At 40.5% G+C, this 18069-nt stretch overlaps 1 protein-coding gene across 1 annotated transcript in view; it reads right to left on the bottom strand.

The window, feature by feature from the left end:
• LOC129639593 (MAP7 domain-containing protein 3-like) overlaps positions 1 to 18069 on the bottom strand; it is a 36717-nt gene that overhangs the window by 7488 nt on the left and 11160 nt on the right. The window contains exons 8-15 of the mRNA XM_055564721.1: positions 14044 to 14139; positions 7857 to 8782; positions 6696 to 7721; positions 6021 to 6151; positions 5551 to 5756; positions 3268 to 3397; positions 1396 to 1531; positions 95 to 199 (exon numbers count right to left, since the gene is read on the bottom strand). Coding sequence (XP_055420696.1) covers positions 95 to 199; positions 1396 to 1531; positions 3268 to 3397; positions 5551 to 5756; positions 6021 to 6151; positions 6696 to 7721; positions 7857 to 8782; positions 14044 to 14139 — 2756 coding nt within the window. The remainder of the gene's footprint in view (positions 1 to 94; positions 200 to 1395; positions 1532 to 3267; positions 3398 to 5550; positions 5757 to 6020; positions 6152 to 6695; positions 7722 to 7856; positions 8783 to 14043; positions 14140 to 18069) is intronic.

Here is an 18069-nt window from a genome sequence, read left to right as displayed (position 1 = left end):
ATCACTTGTCATTTTTAAAAACATAGTTTGGAACCATGTGCCCAACATTGTTTTAAACAAAGAATCAAATCCCCCCAACAGAGAAGAGGCATACCTTTTTTCTTTCTAATCTCTCCTGCAGATTCTGTAACATAATCCTCTCATCCTCCTTCTTGCATTTGTCAGCCTCCTCCTGAGCTTTTATTTTGGCATCACTTTTCTAGGAAATTTGTATAAAAATATCACTGACTCTCAATCTCTCTGAATAACAACAGTACAACAGTAAGATGTTATCCAAAATAAAATGTAACCTTTGGATTGAGAGTCATATATATAACATTCATGGATCATCAGTTTTCAAAGTGTTAGCAAAAATGTACAGAACTAGGCTAACTATTATGGCTAGCGATTTAGAAGGCATGTTAATCCCCTTCAGGACCTCAAGGTTGTCAGACCACTATCATTTTGAAATATGTGACTGTGTAGTCTTCCACTGACACAGGTACCAGGAGCTAAGTCTTACACTTCAAAACATGTAAAATATCATGTACGAAATGAGTTGCCAGTCCAGGTTCGATGCACGATACTGGATGCTTGGGGCTGGTGCACTGGGACGACCCAGAGGGATGGAATGGGGAGGGAGGAGGGAGGAGGGTTCAGGATGGGGAAAACATGTATACCTGTGGCGGATTCATTTTGATATTTGGCAAAACTAATACAGTTATGTAAAGTTTAAAAATAAAATAAAATTAAAAAAAAATAACAGTTTATAGTGAAATAAAAGTACAAAAAAAAAAAATACAAAAGCACCAAGAGGATTCTTAAAGATACTTTCTCAAGGAATGCAAATGCATAGTCATTTATGAAACATGTAACTGATTTTGATAAGTGATACACTAAAACTGTTATATAAATTAGGCTGTAATAATAATTTAAGCTGAATATTGTCTGAGCTCAGTTTTGGGGTTTATTATACTAGGTGATTTAACTTACACTAGTGAGACATTCTAATTGGTGAATTGCTGAGGCATTCATAATTTTCATCTCATCTGTTAGGGGGGTGGTGCAGGTATGTCACCACAGAATGCAGGATTGGGAAATATCACACAGGATATTTAATCTCTGTGAGCAATCTGGATTTCTTGAAGCCAACCTGTAATATTATTTATGTATTTAAACTAGAGGACTGATCATCTGTCATTTGCTGCTTTCTGCTTTTGTTTCCCTTAGAAAAATCCTAGGATTCTGCTAATGGAAATGGAGGACTGCCAGCAACACCGGGTAAAAGCTAGACCATAATGTAAAAATGCAGCCAGAGCATGCAGCATCTGGCCATTTTCTTTCTTGGATAAACAGACTTTTGCTTTGGGTTTCTATTGAATTTTACAATCTGGTTCTCAAGGACAGCCAGCAAACCTGGAGTTCTACTTTTTGGTCTTCTTGTTCCTGACTCTCTCTCTTCTTCATCTCCTTTGGTTGTTGTCCATCTCCAAATTTTGAAAACTCGTCTTCTTGACCTTCATCCACTTTCTTTGCTACATCTTTCATTTTCCTGATGAAAATGAAATTAAATAATAATTCTTTTTATGTGCAGTTTTATAGGGAAGCTGCTTGTGTATAGTAATACAATTTATATTTACACCAGACTCCCTACATTTTGTTATTCCACAGGATGTGCATAATTTCACCTATTTAAATAGGGGGAACTAGCCTTTGGGAGAAGAAAAAGATTTTTATCAAGTAGTGGGCTACTTTGCATCTTAAAACACAAACGCGCGCGCGCACACACACACACACACATATAATCACTCCTTCTTAACTGCACTAAATGTATGCTCACACCTGATCTCACATGGGGGTGTGAGAGAGGGAATTTACAGAAGGGTCTGGTGGTGCTCAGAGGAGGAAAGGCCAATCAAAATGACTGGTATTCAGGGCTTTTAAAATGTGAAACTAGCTCTGTTTACATGAACTTAATAAATAATATCCTTCAAGTTATAGGGTTTTTTTTGCTATTCAAAACGTCTCTTCCTTTCTCCCAAACCCATATAAGGTACATAGAAAGGATGACTGTGATTTAAAAATAATAGTTAAAAACAACATCAGTCATTCTTCTTTGCAGGTTGTAGACAGAGGTTTACATTACAGGGACCCATATCAAATGGGCCTCGAGTTCAAAGATCAAGAAACCTTTAGACTGAAGTAGCCCACACCTGTATTGGAGAAGGAAATGGAAACCCACTCCAGTGTTCTTGCCTGGAGAATCCCAGGGACGGGGAAGCCTGGTGGGCTGCCGTCTATGGGGTCGCACCGAGTCGGACACGACTGATGTGACTTAGCAGCAGCAGCAGCAGCCCACACCTGTATATGACATTTGTAGCCCGCAGGTCATTGGAAACCCAGTAAAACATAAGGAAGTATCTTTTCCAAGTTTACAAATTTGGGGGGATAACTTTTTCATTTCAAACTTACAAACAAGTTTCAAGCAAAGTTGCTTTACCAGTTACTGTCTCTATATGTGTGTATATATTATTTTTAATTAACTGTTTAAGGACTGAATTCTGAACTGAAAAGATTATATAAAGTATGTCACTGGTAGAAGGACACATCAAAAGGTAAACTGCTTGTGATTATGGATGACTTTGTTTTTTGCTTCTTGTGTTTTTTAGTTTCCTATTACACACACGTTAACGTTTAAGAAAGAATTGTCATTTTAAAAACCTTTAAAAAGAAGACTGTCACTGGGACAAATAGCAAACTGAATTGTATGTTGACCCTGGATTAGAAAATAAAATAATAAATTTCCTGATTTTAGTTATTAATACCCTGGTTACATCAGAGAATGCTTTTCTTCTTAGGAAGTATACAGGGAAGTATTTAGGAGGAAAGGGTCACGATGTATGCAACTTCTTCATAAACAGGTTTACAAATTCTGAAGTTATAAAGGACTTTTGAAATAAAGAAAGGGGCTGACACCAGTGAATGCCAACAGCGCCAGTCTTGGGTGATCACTAAGGTGCTGAGGGCTAGGCCCTTGAGGTGAGTGCAGATCTCTTTATGCATCTTGACAGCACACCTCAAGAGCACATGACACAGGCAGACTACAGAGGAACATATACTCATCTACGCTAGCGTCCTGTCTGCTTGAAATGTTCCCCACACTGATTCACATTGAAGGAAAAGTCAGTTACTCTTTGAGAATTTATATATATCTAACTTAAAGCATGACTTTCAGAATTTGGGTCCCAACCAAGATTTACTGTATAGAAAGGATGATTCTGTGCCAACCTTTGTTCCATCTCTTTTTGTAGTCTTTCTTCTTTTTCTTTTTGCTCACGAGCAAGGCGTCGTTTTTCGGCCAAAATTTGTGTTGCCTCCTCAGCATTCTTAGGTCCTGGTGTGCCTTGACTACCAGACTCTAGTTTAAATTAACATGCAAAACAGTTAAGTGTAGCGAACCTACTGCCTCTATGTCCAATAAAGAGGTGCAAGACAACGTGCAATGTTAAAAAAAAAAAAGTATGTCCATGATATAAAATGTATAAATAAACTATAAATGATTTATGTAATAGCTTTTGTTCACAAGCCCAATTCCTATGCCCTCATGGCCACCCCAAGCCACCAACAGAAGTACCATTCTGTTAACTTTTAACAACTACTTGTCCCCAAAAGAAATAATGTGTTCCTGCTTTGGTTTAGCTGTTTTCAGATACCTGAGACTAAATTACCTCTATGGAAAAAAAGATTAAGATATACTGAATATGGAGGAAGATAAGCTTATACTCAGTCCAAATGAGGTATAAATTTTTTTTTTCTTTTTTGGCCATGGTGCACAGCTTTGGGGGATCTTAGTTCCCCAACCAGGGAATGAACCCCACAGTGAAAGTGCCGAGTCTTTAACCACTGGACTACCAGGGAATTCCCTGAAGTGTACAAATCTTAAGTCAATTAAACAAAAATATATCCAGCATACATTCTGAAAAGTGTGCATCATTTTTATTAAATAAATTATTCCACTAAGTGTTGATAACAGCATGTTAATATATTTGGTTGATCATAAAGTGGCTAACTGTGGATAACCAAAGAAAGCAAGACTATCAGTAAAATAAGGTGACCACATGGAGGCATAGTATTTTAGTTCATGTGACAAATTTGTTTTAAATAAACTATATATGAAAATGAGGATTTTAAGAAATCAGGAATCAATAAATCATAATAAAAAGACTGTTTATGTTACAAAGAATTCACTGTGGAATTCCTTCAAAAAGCAAAATTCATGAGTGTATTTAAAAGTAAGTCATACAGGTGGATTATAGAAAAAGCAAGGGAATTCCAGAAAAACACCTACTTCTGCTTCATTGACCATGCTAAAGCCTTTGACTCTCTGGATCACAACGAACTGTGGAAAATTCTTATAAATCAATTATATTTCAATTAAAAAAAAAAAACCAGAAACAGACTCCCAGACATAGAAAACAAACTTATGGTTACCAAAGGGGAAGGCAGGGGGGAAGGGATAAATTAGGAGTTTGGGATTAGCAGATACACCCTGCTGCTGCTGCTGCTAAGTCACTTCAGTCGTGTCCGACTCTGTGCGACCCCATAGACGGCAGCCCACCAGGCTCCCCCGTCCCTGGGCTTCTCCAGGCAAGAACACTGGAGTGGGTTGCCATTTCCTTCTCCAATGCATGAACGGGAAAAGTGCAAGTGAAGTCGCTCAGTTGTGTCCGACTCTTTGCGACTGCATGGACTGCAGCCCACCAGGCTCCTCCGTCCATGGGATTTTCCAGGCAAGAGTATTGGAGTGGGGTGCCAGTGCCCACTACATACAAAAGAAACAGTAAGGTCCTACTTGACTGCTTTCACTGTTGGGTTCACTCCCTGGTTGGGGAACTAAGATTCCCCCAAGCTGTGCAGCATGGCCAAAAAAGAAAAATAAAAGATTTATACCTCATTTGGACTGAGCATAAGCACAGGGAATTATATTTAGTATCTTATAATAATCTATAATGGAAAAGAATATGAAAAAGAGTATCTATACATGTGTATCTGAAATCACTTTGCTGTTCACCATAAAGTAGCACAAAATTTTAAATCAACTACACTTCAATTAAAAAAAAAGAATGCATGTGATAGTCAAAAAACCAGTATGGTATTTTTTAGAACCCACATGCAGACCTGACGCATGTTAGGGTCTATGCATAAAAACTACCCTACAGCTCCTGATGGAGACCTGCTCAGCCACAAATGGCTGGATGTGCTGTCTCCAAGGATGGAAAATACCTAAGGGCCATCCACTATCAGAGCTGGAAGGAACTGCAGGGACCACCTAGACCATGGCATTCATCCAACCCATCTGTACACACTAAACATCAGTTCCAAAAATGGGGCTAAAGAAGAAGTTGCAGCAAGAAAAAACAAGCATTGTGCCAGTGTGACTGGTGCAATGCTCTTTATTTTAAATCAAGTTTGCTTCCTATAGTTCTCTGAACTGGGGAATAAAAGGACAGTTCCCAAACTACCTTGAGATTTTCTGGTGGCTGAAATGAACTTGTTAGTGAAGGAACTCACCTTCACAGATCATATCCTTTGGGCTTGCAGCCTCAGAGTTGTTAACGGTGTTAGACACGGCTTTGCTTTTCATTCCCATAGTACCTAATGCATTTTGTGCAAATACAGTACGCTGCATAGGAATTACTTGATAGGAAAAACAAAACTGTGTCGATTGTTTTGACGTGCCGGGTGAAGGTGACGGGGGGCAATTCTTTTGAATTTGCCTACAGGGAAAAAGAAACAGTTAATGGAGGAAGGCTGGTATGACTTGATAATACATATGTGCTGATTTGTACTGTACCATTTCACACACTAGCATGTCTTGACATCATGATATGATATTTTATAAGAGAAAAGGTAAATTAATTTTTAAAGGCTTTTCCCTTTATATTCTCATTACCATGCATACTCCATTATTTATGAAACACTGATGCGAGGTTTATCCTGGTAAAACATGTATCAGGAACAGCTGCAAATAAGCTACTTACCTAGCACTGATGGGTGAGGGTGGACGCCACCTTCTTGTAGGAGATGATGACCATCTATAACACGGTATCTGCGATGGTGGTACGCGCTTCTTGGTAATAGGGTTTGAGGGCTGTTCGTCCATTTCTGATTTCTGAACAAATCAATACGATCATATAAAAAAATTACTAGTATTACCTTTTGCGGCTGCCCTTTCAAAAGAAAAAAATTCTGAATAAAATGCTCCTAAAATCCCAATTCTCCTTTCATGCATGAGACTTAGGTACATTCATTCATTCTTCCAGACTAACATTTTATATTATACAATTCAAACAGGCCATAGAAATAATTTAAAATAATTCTTTTACTTCAAAACTTAATTGTATTTGTAAATCCTAATTGAGCTCTGTGATAGTTCTCAAAAACATTCCTTCAGAGTTTAGAAACATAATTCATATAAACCACTCTATTTTATCCCTTCTATTAAAAATGATCTATTATTCCAGCTTTGGGGGGAAACTCTGAGACAATGAGTATCAGATAATTTTAAATCATTCAAGTGAATATATTTTATCATAGAATGCTGTATGTTGTGAAATCTGACCCATCATCATCTATACAACAAAAAATATAGATTTTAATAGAAAATCTGTCAATGAAAGGCACTTCTCGAACCTGTGGAGAATCTTTCACTTTACCTTGGAAGGTATTTCCATGGTCACCTCAGGGGAGGTCTCCAGGGGCGCGTCCACACTTGTCTCAGAAGGCCCTTTCGTGGTCTCCTTGGGGAGCACCTCCACACTCCCCTCTGGGAGTGCATCCATGCTTGCCTCTGAGAATGCTTCTACACTCTCCTCGGGGGATGTTTCCACACTCTCCTCAGGGAGTGTTACCATGCTCGCCTCCGGAGATATGTCCACACTAGCCTCAGATGATGCTTCCGTGCTCACCTCCTGGGACGAGTCCATGCTCACTTCAGGAGATGGGTTCACACTCACATCTGGGGATGAGTCCATGCTCACCTCCTGGGATGGATCCACATGCGCTTCAAGGGATAGGTCTTCACTGGTCTCAGGTGATGTTTCCACATTTACAGAGGGTCCTTCCATGTTCACTTCTGGTAGCGCTTCCACACTCACCTTGGGGTGTTCTTCTGTGCTTACCTCCGGGAGTGCATCCACGCTCACCTTAGGGTGTTCTTTCAAGGTCTCCTCCGCGAGTGCCTCCACACTCACCGCGGGGTGTTCTTTCACGCTCTCCTCCGCGAGTGCCTCCACACTCACCGCGGGGTGTTCTTTCACGCTCTCCTCCGCGAGTGCCTCCACACTCACCGCGGGGTGTTCTTTCACGCTCTCCTCCGCGAGTGCCTCCACACTCACCGCGGGGTGTTCTTTCACGCTCTCCTCCGCGAGTGCCTCCACACTCACCGCGGGGTGTTCTTTCACGCTCTCCTCCGCGAGTGCCTCCACACTCACCGCGGGGTGTTCTTTCACGCTCTCCTCGGCGAGTGCCTCCACACTCACCGCGGGGTGTTCTTTCACGCTCTCCTCCGCGAGTGCCTCCACACTCACCGCGGGGTGTTCTTTCACGCTCTCCTCGGCGAGTGCCTCCACACTCACCGCGGGGTGTTCTTTCACGCTCTCCTCGGCGAGTGCCTCCACACTCACCGCGGGGTGTTCTTTCACGCTCTCCTCCGCGAGTGCCTCCACACTCACCGCGGGGTGTTCTTTCACGCTCTCCTCGGCGAGTGCCTCCACACTCACCGCGGGGTGTTCTTTCACGCTCTCCTCGGCGAGTGCCTCCACACTCACCGCGGGGTGTTCTTTCACGCTCTCCTCGGCGAGTGCCTCCACACTCACCGCGGGGTGTTCTTTCACGCTCTCCTCGGCGAGTGCCTCCACACTCACCGCGGGGTGTTCTTTCACGCTCTCCTCGGCGAGTGCCTCCACACTCACCGCGGGGTGTTCTTTCACGCTCTCCTCGGCGAGTGCCTCCACACTCACCGCGGGGTGTTCTTTCACGCTCTCCTCCGCGAGTGCCTCCACACTCACCGCGGGGTGTTCTTTCACGCTCTCCTCGGCGAGTGCCTCCACACTCACCGCGGGGTGTTCTTTCACGCTCTCCTCGGCGAGTGCCTCCACACTCACCGCGGGGTGTTCTTTCACGCTCTCCTCGGCGAGTGCCTCCACACTCACCGCGGGGTGTTCTTTCACGCTCTCCTCCGCGAGTGCCTCCACACTCACCGCGGGGTGTTCTTTCACGCTCTCCTCGGCGAGTGCCTCCACACTCACCGCGGGGTGTTCTTTCACGCTCTCCTCGGCGAGTGCCTCCACACTCACCGCGGGGTGTTCTTTCACGCTCTCCTCCGCGAGTGCCTCCACACTCACCGCGGGGTGTTCTTTCACGCTCTCCTCGGCGAGTGCCTCCACACTCACCGCGGGGTGTTCTTTCACGCTCTCCTCCGCGAGTGCCTCCACACTCACCGTGGGGTGTTTTTTCATGCTCTCCTCTGGGAACGCTTCCACACTCACTTCAGGGGGTGCTTCCACGTTCACCTGGGGGGATTCATCCAAGCTTGCCTTGGGGAGTGCTTCAACGCTCACTTCAGGGGGCACTTCCACACTTGCCTTGGGGGCCTCTCCCACACTAGTCTTGGAAGGTATTTCTACCTTCTCCTGGAAAGGCATCACCACCGTTGACTGGCAAGGCACTATGGTACTCTTCAATTCATCACTGCTATGCCTAAGCAGGGGGATGTTTACATACTGGATTACACTGTGGATGCCTGTGGATAAATGAGAACAAAGAGTGAAATTCCACACAGGTAGAAATTTGACAAGACGGAAATGTACCATTAGCGGTATAAAAACAAAATCAGAGTCGTTTATCAGGAAATCACAGGGATTACACACCATACAGAAATGTTTAGTGAAATGGATCACAGACACAAGGCAGAAACATCTCAAAGTTGGTACTTCAGAGGCACTACCACTAAAAGAGAGGCGTTGTGAAAGCAACAGAGCTCTCTAGATTAAAGTAAGATGCTTCTCCAAAGCTGATGTCTGCAACAAGCATTTCTATTTTAATCACACTATAGTTCAGAATCATTTTCATAGACAATTACAAAACCTTGGACACTTATAAAAAGTAATCTAAACAAAGTCACCAGGGCCAGGGATTTTGCCATTACAGGTGATTACATAAGACACTCTATATATGATTCTTTTAAGATAGAGTATAAACAAGAGCATCTTCTCATCCATGCTAAAAACTGTAGTAAGACAGTAATCAGAATTTGAGGAGGAAATGGCAACCCACTCCAGTATTCTTGCCTGGAAAATCCCATGGACAGAGGAGCCCCGTGGGCTAGTCTATGGGTCGCAAAGGGTCAGACATGACTGAGCAACTAACACACAGTAATCAGAATGGGCTGGATCTCCAAGGTCTCTTCCAGTTTTAACAATCTAAATAGTTTTAGCTTAAGAAATGGAAAAAATTATAACATCTGGTACTAGTTAGATGGAAGAAAGCGATAATACCAATGTTGGGAACTAGGCTGGTGGATTGGCACATGCTCCATGGAAGCATTTTGGCAACAGTGTATCAAAAGCCACTCTGAAAACTACATACTCTTTGTTCCAGCAGTTTCACTTTTAGGTTATCCTTAAGAGAAAATTATATTAAAAAATGAGTATGTATGTTGTTACTTAATACAGCATTGTTTATAATACTGAAACAACTGAAAATATAATCTAAATAGTCAACACAAAATTTGGACTATACTAAGGCAGTCATTAAGAGTAATAATACGCAATTTTTAGACACAGAAAATGGTATATTTTGAATCTAAACAAAAGCAGGTTATGACTGTACTTTATTAAAAATATATAAATGCAAATATTCAGTTATCAGTGAGTACTGGGAGAACAGGAAATTACATTAAATTTTTTTCACTAAATATTTATTGGTTTAAATATTTATTACTTTAAAATACACTTTTTTGTGTGTGTGGGCCTCACCAGGCAGCTTGTGGGATCTTGGTTCCCTGACCATGGATCAAACCCACAGCCTGGGCAGAGAGAGTGCGGTATCCTAACCACTGGACTGCCAGGGAAGTCCCTAAATATTTTTAAAAAGGTATTTGATGGTAGCTTTTTTAAGACTTGGTAAATATACCAAAAAGACTCAGCTATTTTTCAGGTCCTCACTTTTGGCAGAGAAAGCATTTTACTTACATACCTGTATGTGCCTAATCACTTATTTAACACTAACAGTTTGTGCTACAGAAAATAAAAGTATAATAACTAGATTTCTAATAGCTCAAGAAATTTAAGACAAACCATTGAGATTTTTGATGGGAGTAACATATTTTAAAAAGTAATTAGAATTCTAATTAGAAAAGGCAGAGGAACCAGAGATCAAACTGCCAACACTCACCAGATCACAGAAAAAGCAAGAGAATTCCAGAAAACAACACCCACTTCTGCTTCAGTGACTACACTAAAACCTTGGACTGTGTGGATCACAACAAACTATGGAAAACTCTTCAAGAGATGGGAATACCAGACCACCTTACCTGCCTCCTGAGAAACCTGTACGCAGGTCAAGAATCAACAGTTAGAACCAGACACGGAACAACGGACTGGTTCCAAATTGGGAAAGGAGTACATCAAGGCTGTATATTGTCACCCTGCTTATTTAACTTCTATGCAGAGTACATCAGGCTAAAGGCCAGGCTGAATGAAGCACAAGCTGGAATTAAGACTGCAGGGAGAAATATCAATAACCTCAGATATGCAGATGATACCACCCTTATGGCAGAAAGCACAAAGGAACTAAAGAACTTCTGGATGAAAGTGAAAGAGGAGAGTGAAAATGCTGACTTTTTAAAACATTCAAAAAACAAAAATCATGGCATCAGGTCCCATTACTTAAGGGCAAATAGATGGGGAAACAATGCAAACGGTGACACACTTTCTTTTCTTGGGCTCCAAAAATCACTGCAGATGGTGACTGAAGCCACAAAATTAAGACACTTGCTCTTTGGAAGAAAAGCTATGAAAAACCTAGACAGCATATTAAAAAGCAGAGACATTTACTTGGTCGATAAAAGTCCAAACAGTCAAAGTTACCGTTTTGCTAGTAGTCAGGTATGGATGTGAGAGTTGGACCATAAAGAAAGCATGAGTCTGACTGATGTCCAAAAAGGACACTTTTGTTGGGATGAGCACACAACCGCTTAAATAAAGAAAATTGATGCTTTTGAACTGTGGTGTCAGAGAAGACTCTTGAGAGACCCTTGGACTACAAGGAGATCAAATCAGTCAATCCTAAAGAAAATCAATCCTGAATATTCATTGGAAGGACTGATGCTAAAACTGAAGTTCCAATACTTTGGCAAAGTATCCTTTGCATACTGATGCAAAGAACTGACTCATTAGAAAAGACCCTGATGCTGGGGAAGACTGAAGGCAGGAGGAGAAGGGGATGACAGAGGATGAGATAGTTGGATGGCATCACCAACTCAATGAACATGAGTTTGAGCCAGCTCTGGGAGTTGGTGATGGACAGGGAAGCCTGGCGTGCTGCAGTTCATGGGGTTGCAAAGAGTCCGACTGACTAAGCAACTGAATTGAACTGAGCTGAATTAGAATACCTCACAATACACTGGGGAGAGATGGGCAGAAAATAATTTGACACACATACAACTAGGCAGAAGCAAAGTCAGGAATTCGAATCAAGAGAAATAAAGCTGTGCTACAACAAAGTCTATGACAGCACTTTGGCTCACTAATCATATGGATGTTGACCGAAAAACAAGGAAAGGGGGCGGGATATATTCTGGAAAGGAAAAAGTGGAGGGAAAAAGGAGAAAACGGGAACAATGCATTAGAGCTCTCTATGACTGAGGACTTACTACCCAGAGGGATATTTAACATGATATGTGACCCATAACCCTGAAAATCTGTTTTACCAACAATCTTCTTTTAAACATTCTTTAATGTTTAAAGTCTTTACTGAATTTGTTACAATATTCCTTCTGTTTTAGGTTTTGGAATTTTTAGCCACAAGGCATGTGGGATTTTTAGCTCCCCGAACAGGGATCAAACCTAGACCCCCTACATTGGAAGGCAAAGTGTTAAAACACTGGACTGCCAGGGAAGTCCCTATTTTACTAACAATCTTTATGTTCTTAATTAAAAGCTAAAGAGCCACTCAATGTTATTCTTCCACATTTTAAGAAAAAAAAGAAGGTTGGCTTTCTCTCTTGATATTATTTAGGTTTTTCTATGTACCTAAAATCCAGCCCTTTTTATAATACTGTGATATATTTAAGCACAGGTCAAGAAACCCACGGAATTAAAATTTAACCACCACCAAAACTCCTGATCTCATCCTATAAATTACCCTGATAACTACCCCACTGTTTGCCATCGTAAAATAAATATGCAACCTAAAATATTGTGCAGACTTACTCATTTGCAAAGTATTGATTCAAATTAGTTTTATGCCTTTCTGTAAAAAATTAAGTGATCAAACCTACTTTTTAAGCACAAATGCTAACATTTTCAGGCACTCTATCCTATGCTTATTACCTGGATTATTGCTATTAAACTACTAATGAAGCAGTACTTTGTTCCTGGCTACTGACACTTTTGTTGGGATGAGCACGCAACCAATTCAAGTATTCTCCCAAAGAGAGGTATATAGCTAACAAACTAAATGATGAGCACAAACAGAAAGGACTCAGTCTGAGGTCTCACAAATAAATGAAGAAAGCAAGAAAGAGCAATGTGAACTGCTCTAAATGATAAGTATCCCAGCCTAAAAGCAGAGGCAATTGAGAACCACACATACATAACAGGATCAAACACTGCCACCTGACGGGACTGCACGGTGAGGGAAGATAAGACCTGAATAGACAGGCAAAGGCCCAGCATACCACAATAATCCCAATGCGGGGCTCCAGGTAATGTATCTATTACCATCTCCAATGTATGGAGTCTCTATGGAGAAACTCACATGTGGAGAAAAAAGGTGTAAATGACAAAAGCACTCTGACATGGATTCCTCCAGATATATGTCACTGGCAGTCACATTTGTCAAGTTCATTGCCACTAGCTCCCAGGGACTGAGTGAATGAAGTAAATCTTGCTGTAAATAGCTTGCTCCAATCAACTTTTAAGTTCATGAAGATCCCTGCCACAGTGACATTTGTTTTAATAGGATGTGACCTGAATCCTCTGTAAGTGAACACTTTGTTATGAAACAAAAAGGAACAATCATGTTTAATAGGGAAAACTTAAGGGAAAGGTGTCAGAAACAACTTTAAATAAACAAGTACTTCAGTAATAATTTTGAAATCTTGTGTGTAATGATCAGCAGTGAAAACACCCCCAAAGGACAGATGTGGATTATGCTGTGAAGCAGCAAATCTCTGAAGTTCAAAATGTGGCCAGTAATTTAGAGCTTCCCTGGTGGCTAAGAGGTTCAAGTGTCTGCCTCCAATGCAGGAGACCCGGGTTCGATCCCTGGGTCAGGAAGATCCCCTGGAGAAGGAAATGGTAACCCACTCCAGTATTCTTGCCTGGAGAAGCCCATGGACGGAGAAGCCTGGTAGGCTACAGTCCACGGGGTCGCAAAGAGTAGGACACAACTGAGCAACTTCCCTTTCCCTTTACTTTCTATATACGAACTAATGAAATGTTCGAAGGAATGAAGTGCCTCAGGACAAATCTATCTATACCAACATTCTATGGTCTGGTTCTCTGCTTCATGGCAGAATTACAGATTTTATTGTTGTATGACACTTAATGAGAACCAGACCTTCCCATAAAATTCAGTTTTGGGAAAAAGCAAAAAATAATAATAAAGAGATTCTTCTAGCTTCAGCCAAATAGGCATGTCACCAAAGTATATTTTTTAGTTAAAGAAGGGATATTTTGGCTTCCAATGTTTTGGAATGGCTTCTCAAGCAGCTGAATGTTGACATAAACATAACACATTTAAACCAGCAGTGAAGACTGGCACTTAGAAATAACTAACCAGGCCGTTTTTCTTCTACTTGTTCTGTTTCTATAGATGAATGCAGTCTGCTACATCTTCTATTCAAAGATGAACTTCGTCTCTTTTCTGGTGTTTCTGGAGATCAAAGGCAAAGAAATAATACTTTTTAAGAACATTAAGAAAAATTTTTGGTCATGCCACGTAGTATGTGGGATCTTAGTTCCCCAACCAGATATCGAACCCGCACCCCCGCATTAGGAGCATGGAGTCTTAACCAGTGGACCGCCAGAGAAGTCCAGGAACATTACTATTTACAAGCTGTTTAAACAGATTCCTTCAGGAGTGAGCCACTCCTTTTGTCCAAACATTTTTTTTTTTTATCCTCAGTACTCTTCCTTGTAAGAATTGTTTTAAATTTCAAGTATTATGAAGAGATTCTACATGCCCAAAGTTAAAACCAGGTTACTCTTTAAGTATGTTATCCAAAGAGAAATAAAATTATCTAGGAAATAATAAAAAGAAAGAAAATGTCTCATACTGACTGACAATTTCAAAGTTCCCAAATTAGGAATACACAATGTATAATTTTAGACACAGTCCATGACATCTATTACTAAACTAATTTATACACTTTAGTTTTAATGAGTTTTATTTTTTTGGCTGCGCTGCATGGCTTGCAGGATCTTAGTTCCCCAAAGATTGAGCCCCAGGCCAAAGAGGTGAAAGCACCGAGTCCTAACCACCAGACTGCCAAGGAATTCTCTCAACTAGTGTTTTTAAAATAAAAATGATAATTAATATTTGGCACAGATGTCACAGTGGTAGCAACCCAAACTAGTCATATGGGAAAATCATCCCTTTTGTGTAGACACTTCCATTTCACTTTAAATATTCCGGCTCAGAATACTGATGGAAGTCTGTTTAAAGAAGAACCCTTTGGGAAATTCCACAGCAGTTCATGAGTTAGGACTCTGTGCTGTCACTGCCAAGAGTTCAATCCCTGGTCAGGGAGCAAAGATCCCACAAGCCGAGTGGCCAAAAGAAGAAAACAAGAATTCTTTGGGGGAGCTATAGATTAAAGTAAATACTGATACTGTAGCATCATTTGAAAATTCTAGAACTGATAATGTAATTGCACAGCACAATCCACAGAAATGTAATCAATTCGATCATGTGATAAGATCACCTATCCCTTACTATCACATTGCAAGAAATGACAAAATAGTGTGAATTTACGGTACGTCAGCACTGAGTAGAAGAAAAACAGATGATTTGAATCAGTCAAGATTTAAAGAAAGGCTATTTAGGAACTTCCCTGGTGATTAAGGCTGTATTTTCACCACAGAGGGCGTGGGTTTGATCCTTAGAGAATTCAAGATCCTGCATGCTGTACACACAGCATAGCCAAACATATTGTTTAAAAAATTAAAATATAAAGCGAGCTATTTGAAATATCACAGGTTAGATTATGAACTTCATTTGAGTTTGAAATGTTCATCTCTCTGGATTGAACAGGTTTTATTTCAGTTTGAAGGGATTTTACAAAGGTAAGCCAGTGAAAATATTGATTTTATTTTCCGTGGAATCATTAATTACAGCATTAATCATTTCAGAGTGTGTAATATACTACAATGGAGAAGGCAATGGCACCCCACTCCAGCACTCTTGCCTGGAAAATCCCATGGACGGAGGAGCCTGGTGGGCCGCAGTCCATGGGGTCGCTAAGAGTCCAACACGACTCAGTGACTTCACTTTCACTTTCACGCATTGGAGAAGGAAATGGCAACCCACTCCAGTGTTCTTGCCTGGAGAACCCCAGGGACAGGGGAGCCTTGTGGGCTGCCGTCTATGGGGTCGCACAGAGTCGGACACGACTGAAGTGACTTAGAGGAATATACTATAAAGCAAGTTATTTCATAAAGTATCTTCCACACATACCTTCTTGGATTAAAAACAAGTCAAGATATAATTTAAAAAATTACTTGGAATTGTTTCTTCATTGCACTTCAACTCATTACTAACTTGAAAGCCATCACCTGTCCCTTTTCTTTACATGTTTCACAAATACAGCAGATACACAGATTAATGAAAACATACTAGCGTTTGCTCACTATAATAAAAATGTAAGAAATGTCTGTGGAGAAATCTTTGCGAATTCCTCCAATCAATTAGATAGTAAAACAGGGTCAACACTTGTGAAACAATTAAAATGAAAATATACAAATATGACATGGCAATGAATGTTCTCTACTTTTTCTAAAGGATTGAGTTTTGTGAATAATAAATTAATTTTATTATATGATAAGCAAGGTGCTAGAGAAAATCTTCCCATATTAATCTATGAATGAACCTGGGCTATATGCAAAAGTGCTCTGGAAAAGCATACTAAGGTTAATGACGGAAAGTGGATCAACTTCTGCTGGACTATTTACTACAAGAGAAAATGAGATGTGTCAAAACTGACAACAAAAGATCTCTCAAGTTCACTGTTGAAAATTTTAAGAGTTCTAAAAGTACAAATGATGTAATTTAAGTATAAACAAAACAAAAAATCCTTTTTCAGCATATATTTAGACAAAAATGGACATCTTGCCCACTAAGTTAACCACTGCTACAATTAACTAAATATATGCTTTAAATGATATCCAGCATCTTTTTTCCACACTGGAATTTTAGAGCAATCAGCATGCTCAAAAAATGCTCAGACACCTAATAACACAAAAGAAACATTTTGAATTCAAACTAAAATTATGCCTGTTTCAATTCACAAGGTACAAAAATTGTATATCTTTTCTACAGCCAAGTTTGAGAGAATGAAGTGGAATATGTTTACCATGTCTTTTTCCTGCAAAGATCATGTCTGTTTTTTTCTCTGGAAAGAAAAAGGATTTTTTTGATGGGTATGGTTATCTAATCCATTCCAACTGTCAGTGAAAAGCACCATGTAGTATAAGCCAGATACGGTCAATGACACACTCAGGTCAAGATTTTTTTTAAAATAAGGAATGCTAGGGAATTCCCTGGTGGTCCAGTCATTAGAACGCCACGCTTTCACTGCCAAGGGTGCATGTTCAATTCCTGGTCAAGAAACTAAGGAGTGCTAATTCAAAGGGCAAACACCAGGAGCAAAATGTATTTGAAGTATCTGCAGTAGATAAGTTTTATTTTCTTTTAAAGAGTGCTGCATTACCTCTACAAAGAGTTGTAAAGTAGAGCTTAGAAATACTCTCTCATTAACAGTTAAAAACCACTTTATTTGCTTTGAGGAAAAACACAGACTTGTTAGTGGAATGTACAGTTTAAAATTATGATCGAATGACCAAAAAATTATGATCAGATAACCAAAATATAACCCACAGAAGAGCAGGGTGGAATGGAAATCACTGCATTTCTTGGGGTCTTAATTATAAAATAGGAAGGTAACTTGCTTGTCAACTTTACATATATATGAAGCAGATCAACCTGTCCACTGCTATATATATGCTATTCTTTTTCTTAAATTAGGTAATATTCATGAAACTTAACGGAAACTGAATGGACTACTCTAGTTTCTGGAAAAACGGATTTCAGTTTTAGCTTAGACAGAATATGGATTAATTCTAAAATAAATTATTGTGTCACTTAATGGCAATGTCTTTGGGTCAAAATATATTTCATAGCTGTTGGGCTACCTGAGCCCAACAAACCCATCTGATACCAGTAGTACACAAACCAAGAAACAAGGGGCTTCTCTGGTGGCACAGTGGTGGAGAGTCTGCCTGCCAACACAGAGGACATGGGTTGGATTCCTGATCTGGGAGGATCCCACACGCTTTGGAGCAACTAATAAGTACGTGTGCCACGATTCCTGAGCCCGTGCTCTGGAGCCTGGGGAACTACAACTACTGAGCCCATGTGCCACGGCTACTGAAGCCCATGCGCCCCAGGGCTCACACTCGACAAGGGAAGCCACCACAACGAGGGGCCTATGCACTGCAACGAGAGCGTAGCCCCTGCTCACTCAAACTAGAGAAAAGCCCACGAAGCAACAAAGACCCAGCCAAAAATTTAAAAATTCTTTTGTAA

This window comes from Bubalus kerabau, chromosome X (genome assembly GCF_029407905.1).
Source record: "Bubalus kerabau isolate K-KA32 ecotype Philippines breed swamp buffalo chromosome X, PCC_UOA_SB_1v2, whole genome shotgun sequence".
Classification (NCBI taxonomy): domain Eukaryota; kingdom Metazoa; phylum Chordata; class Mammalia; order Artiodactyla; family Bovidae; genus Bubalus; species Bubalus kerabau.
This window is presented reverse-complemented; position numbering and strand designations above follow the sequence as displayed.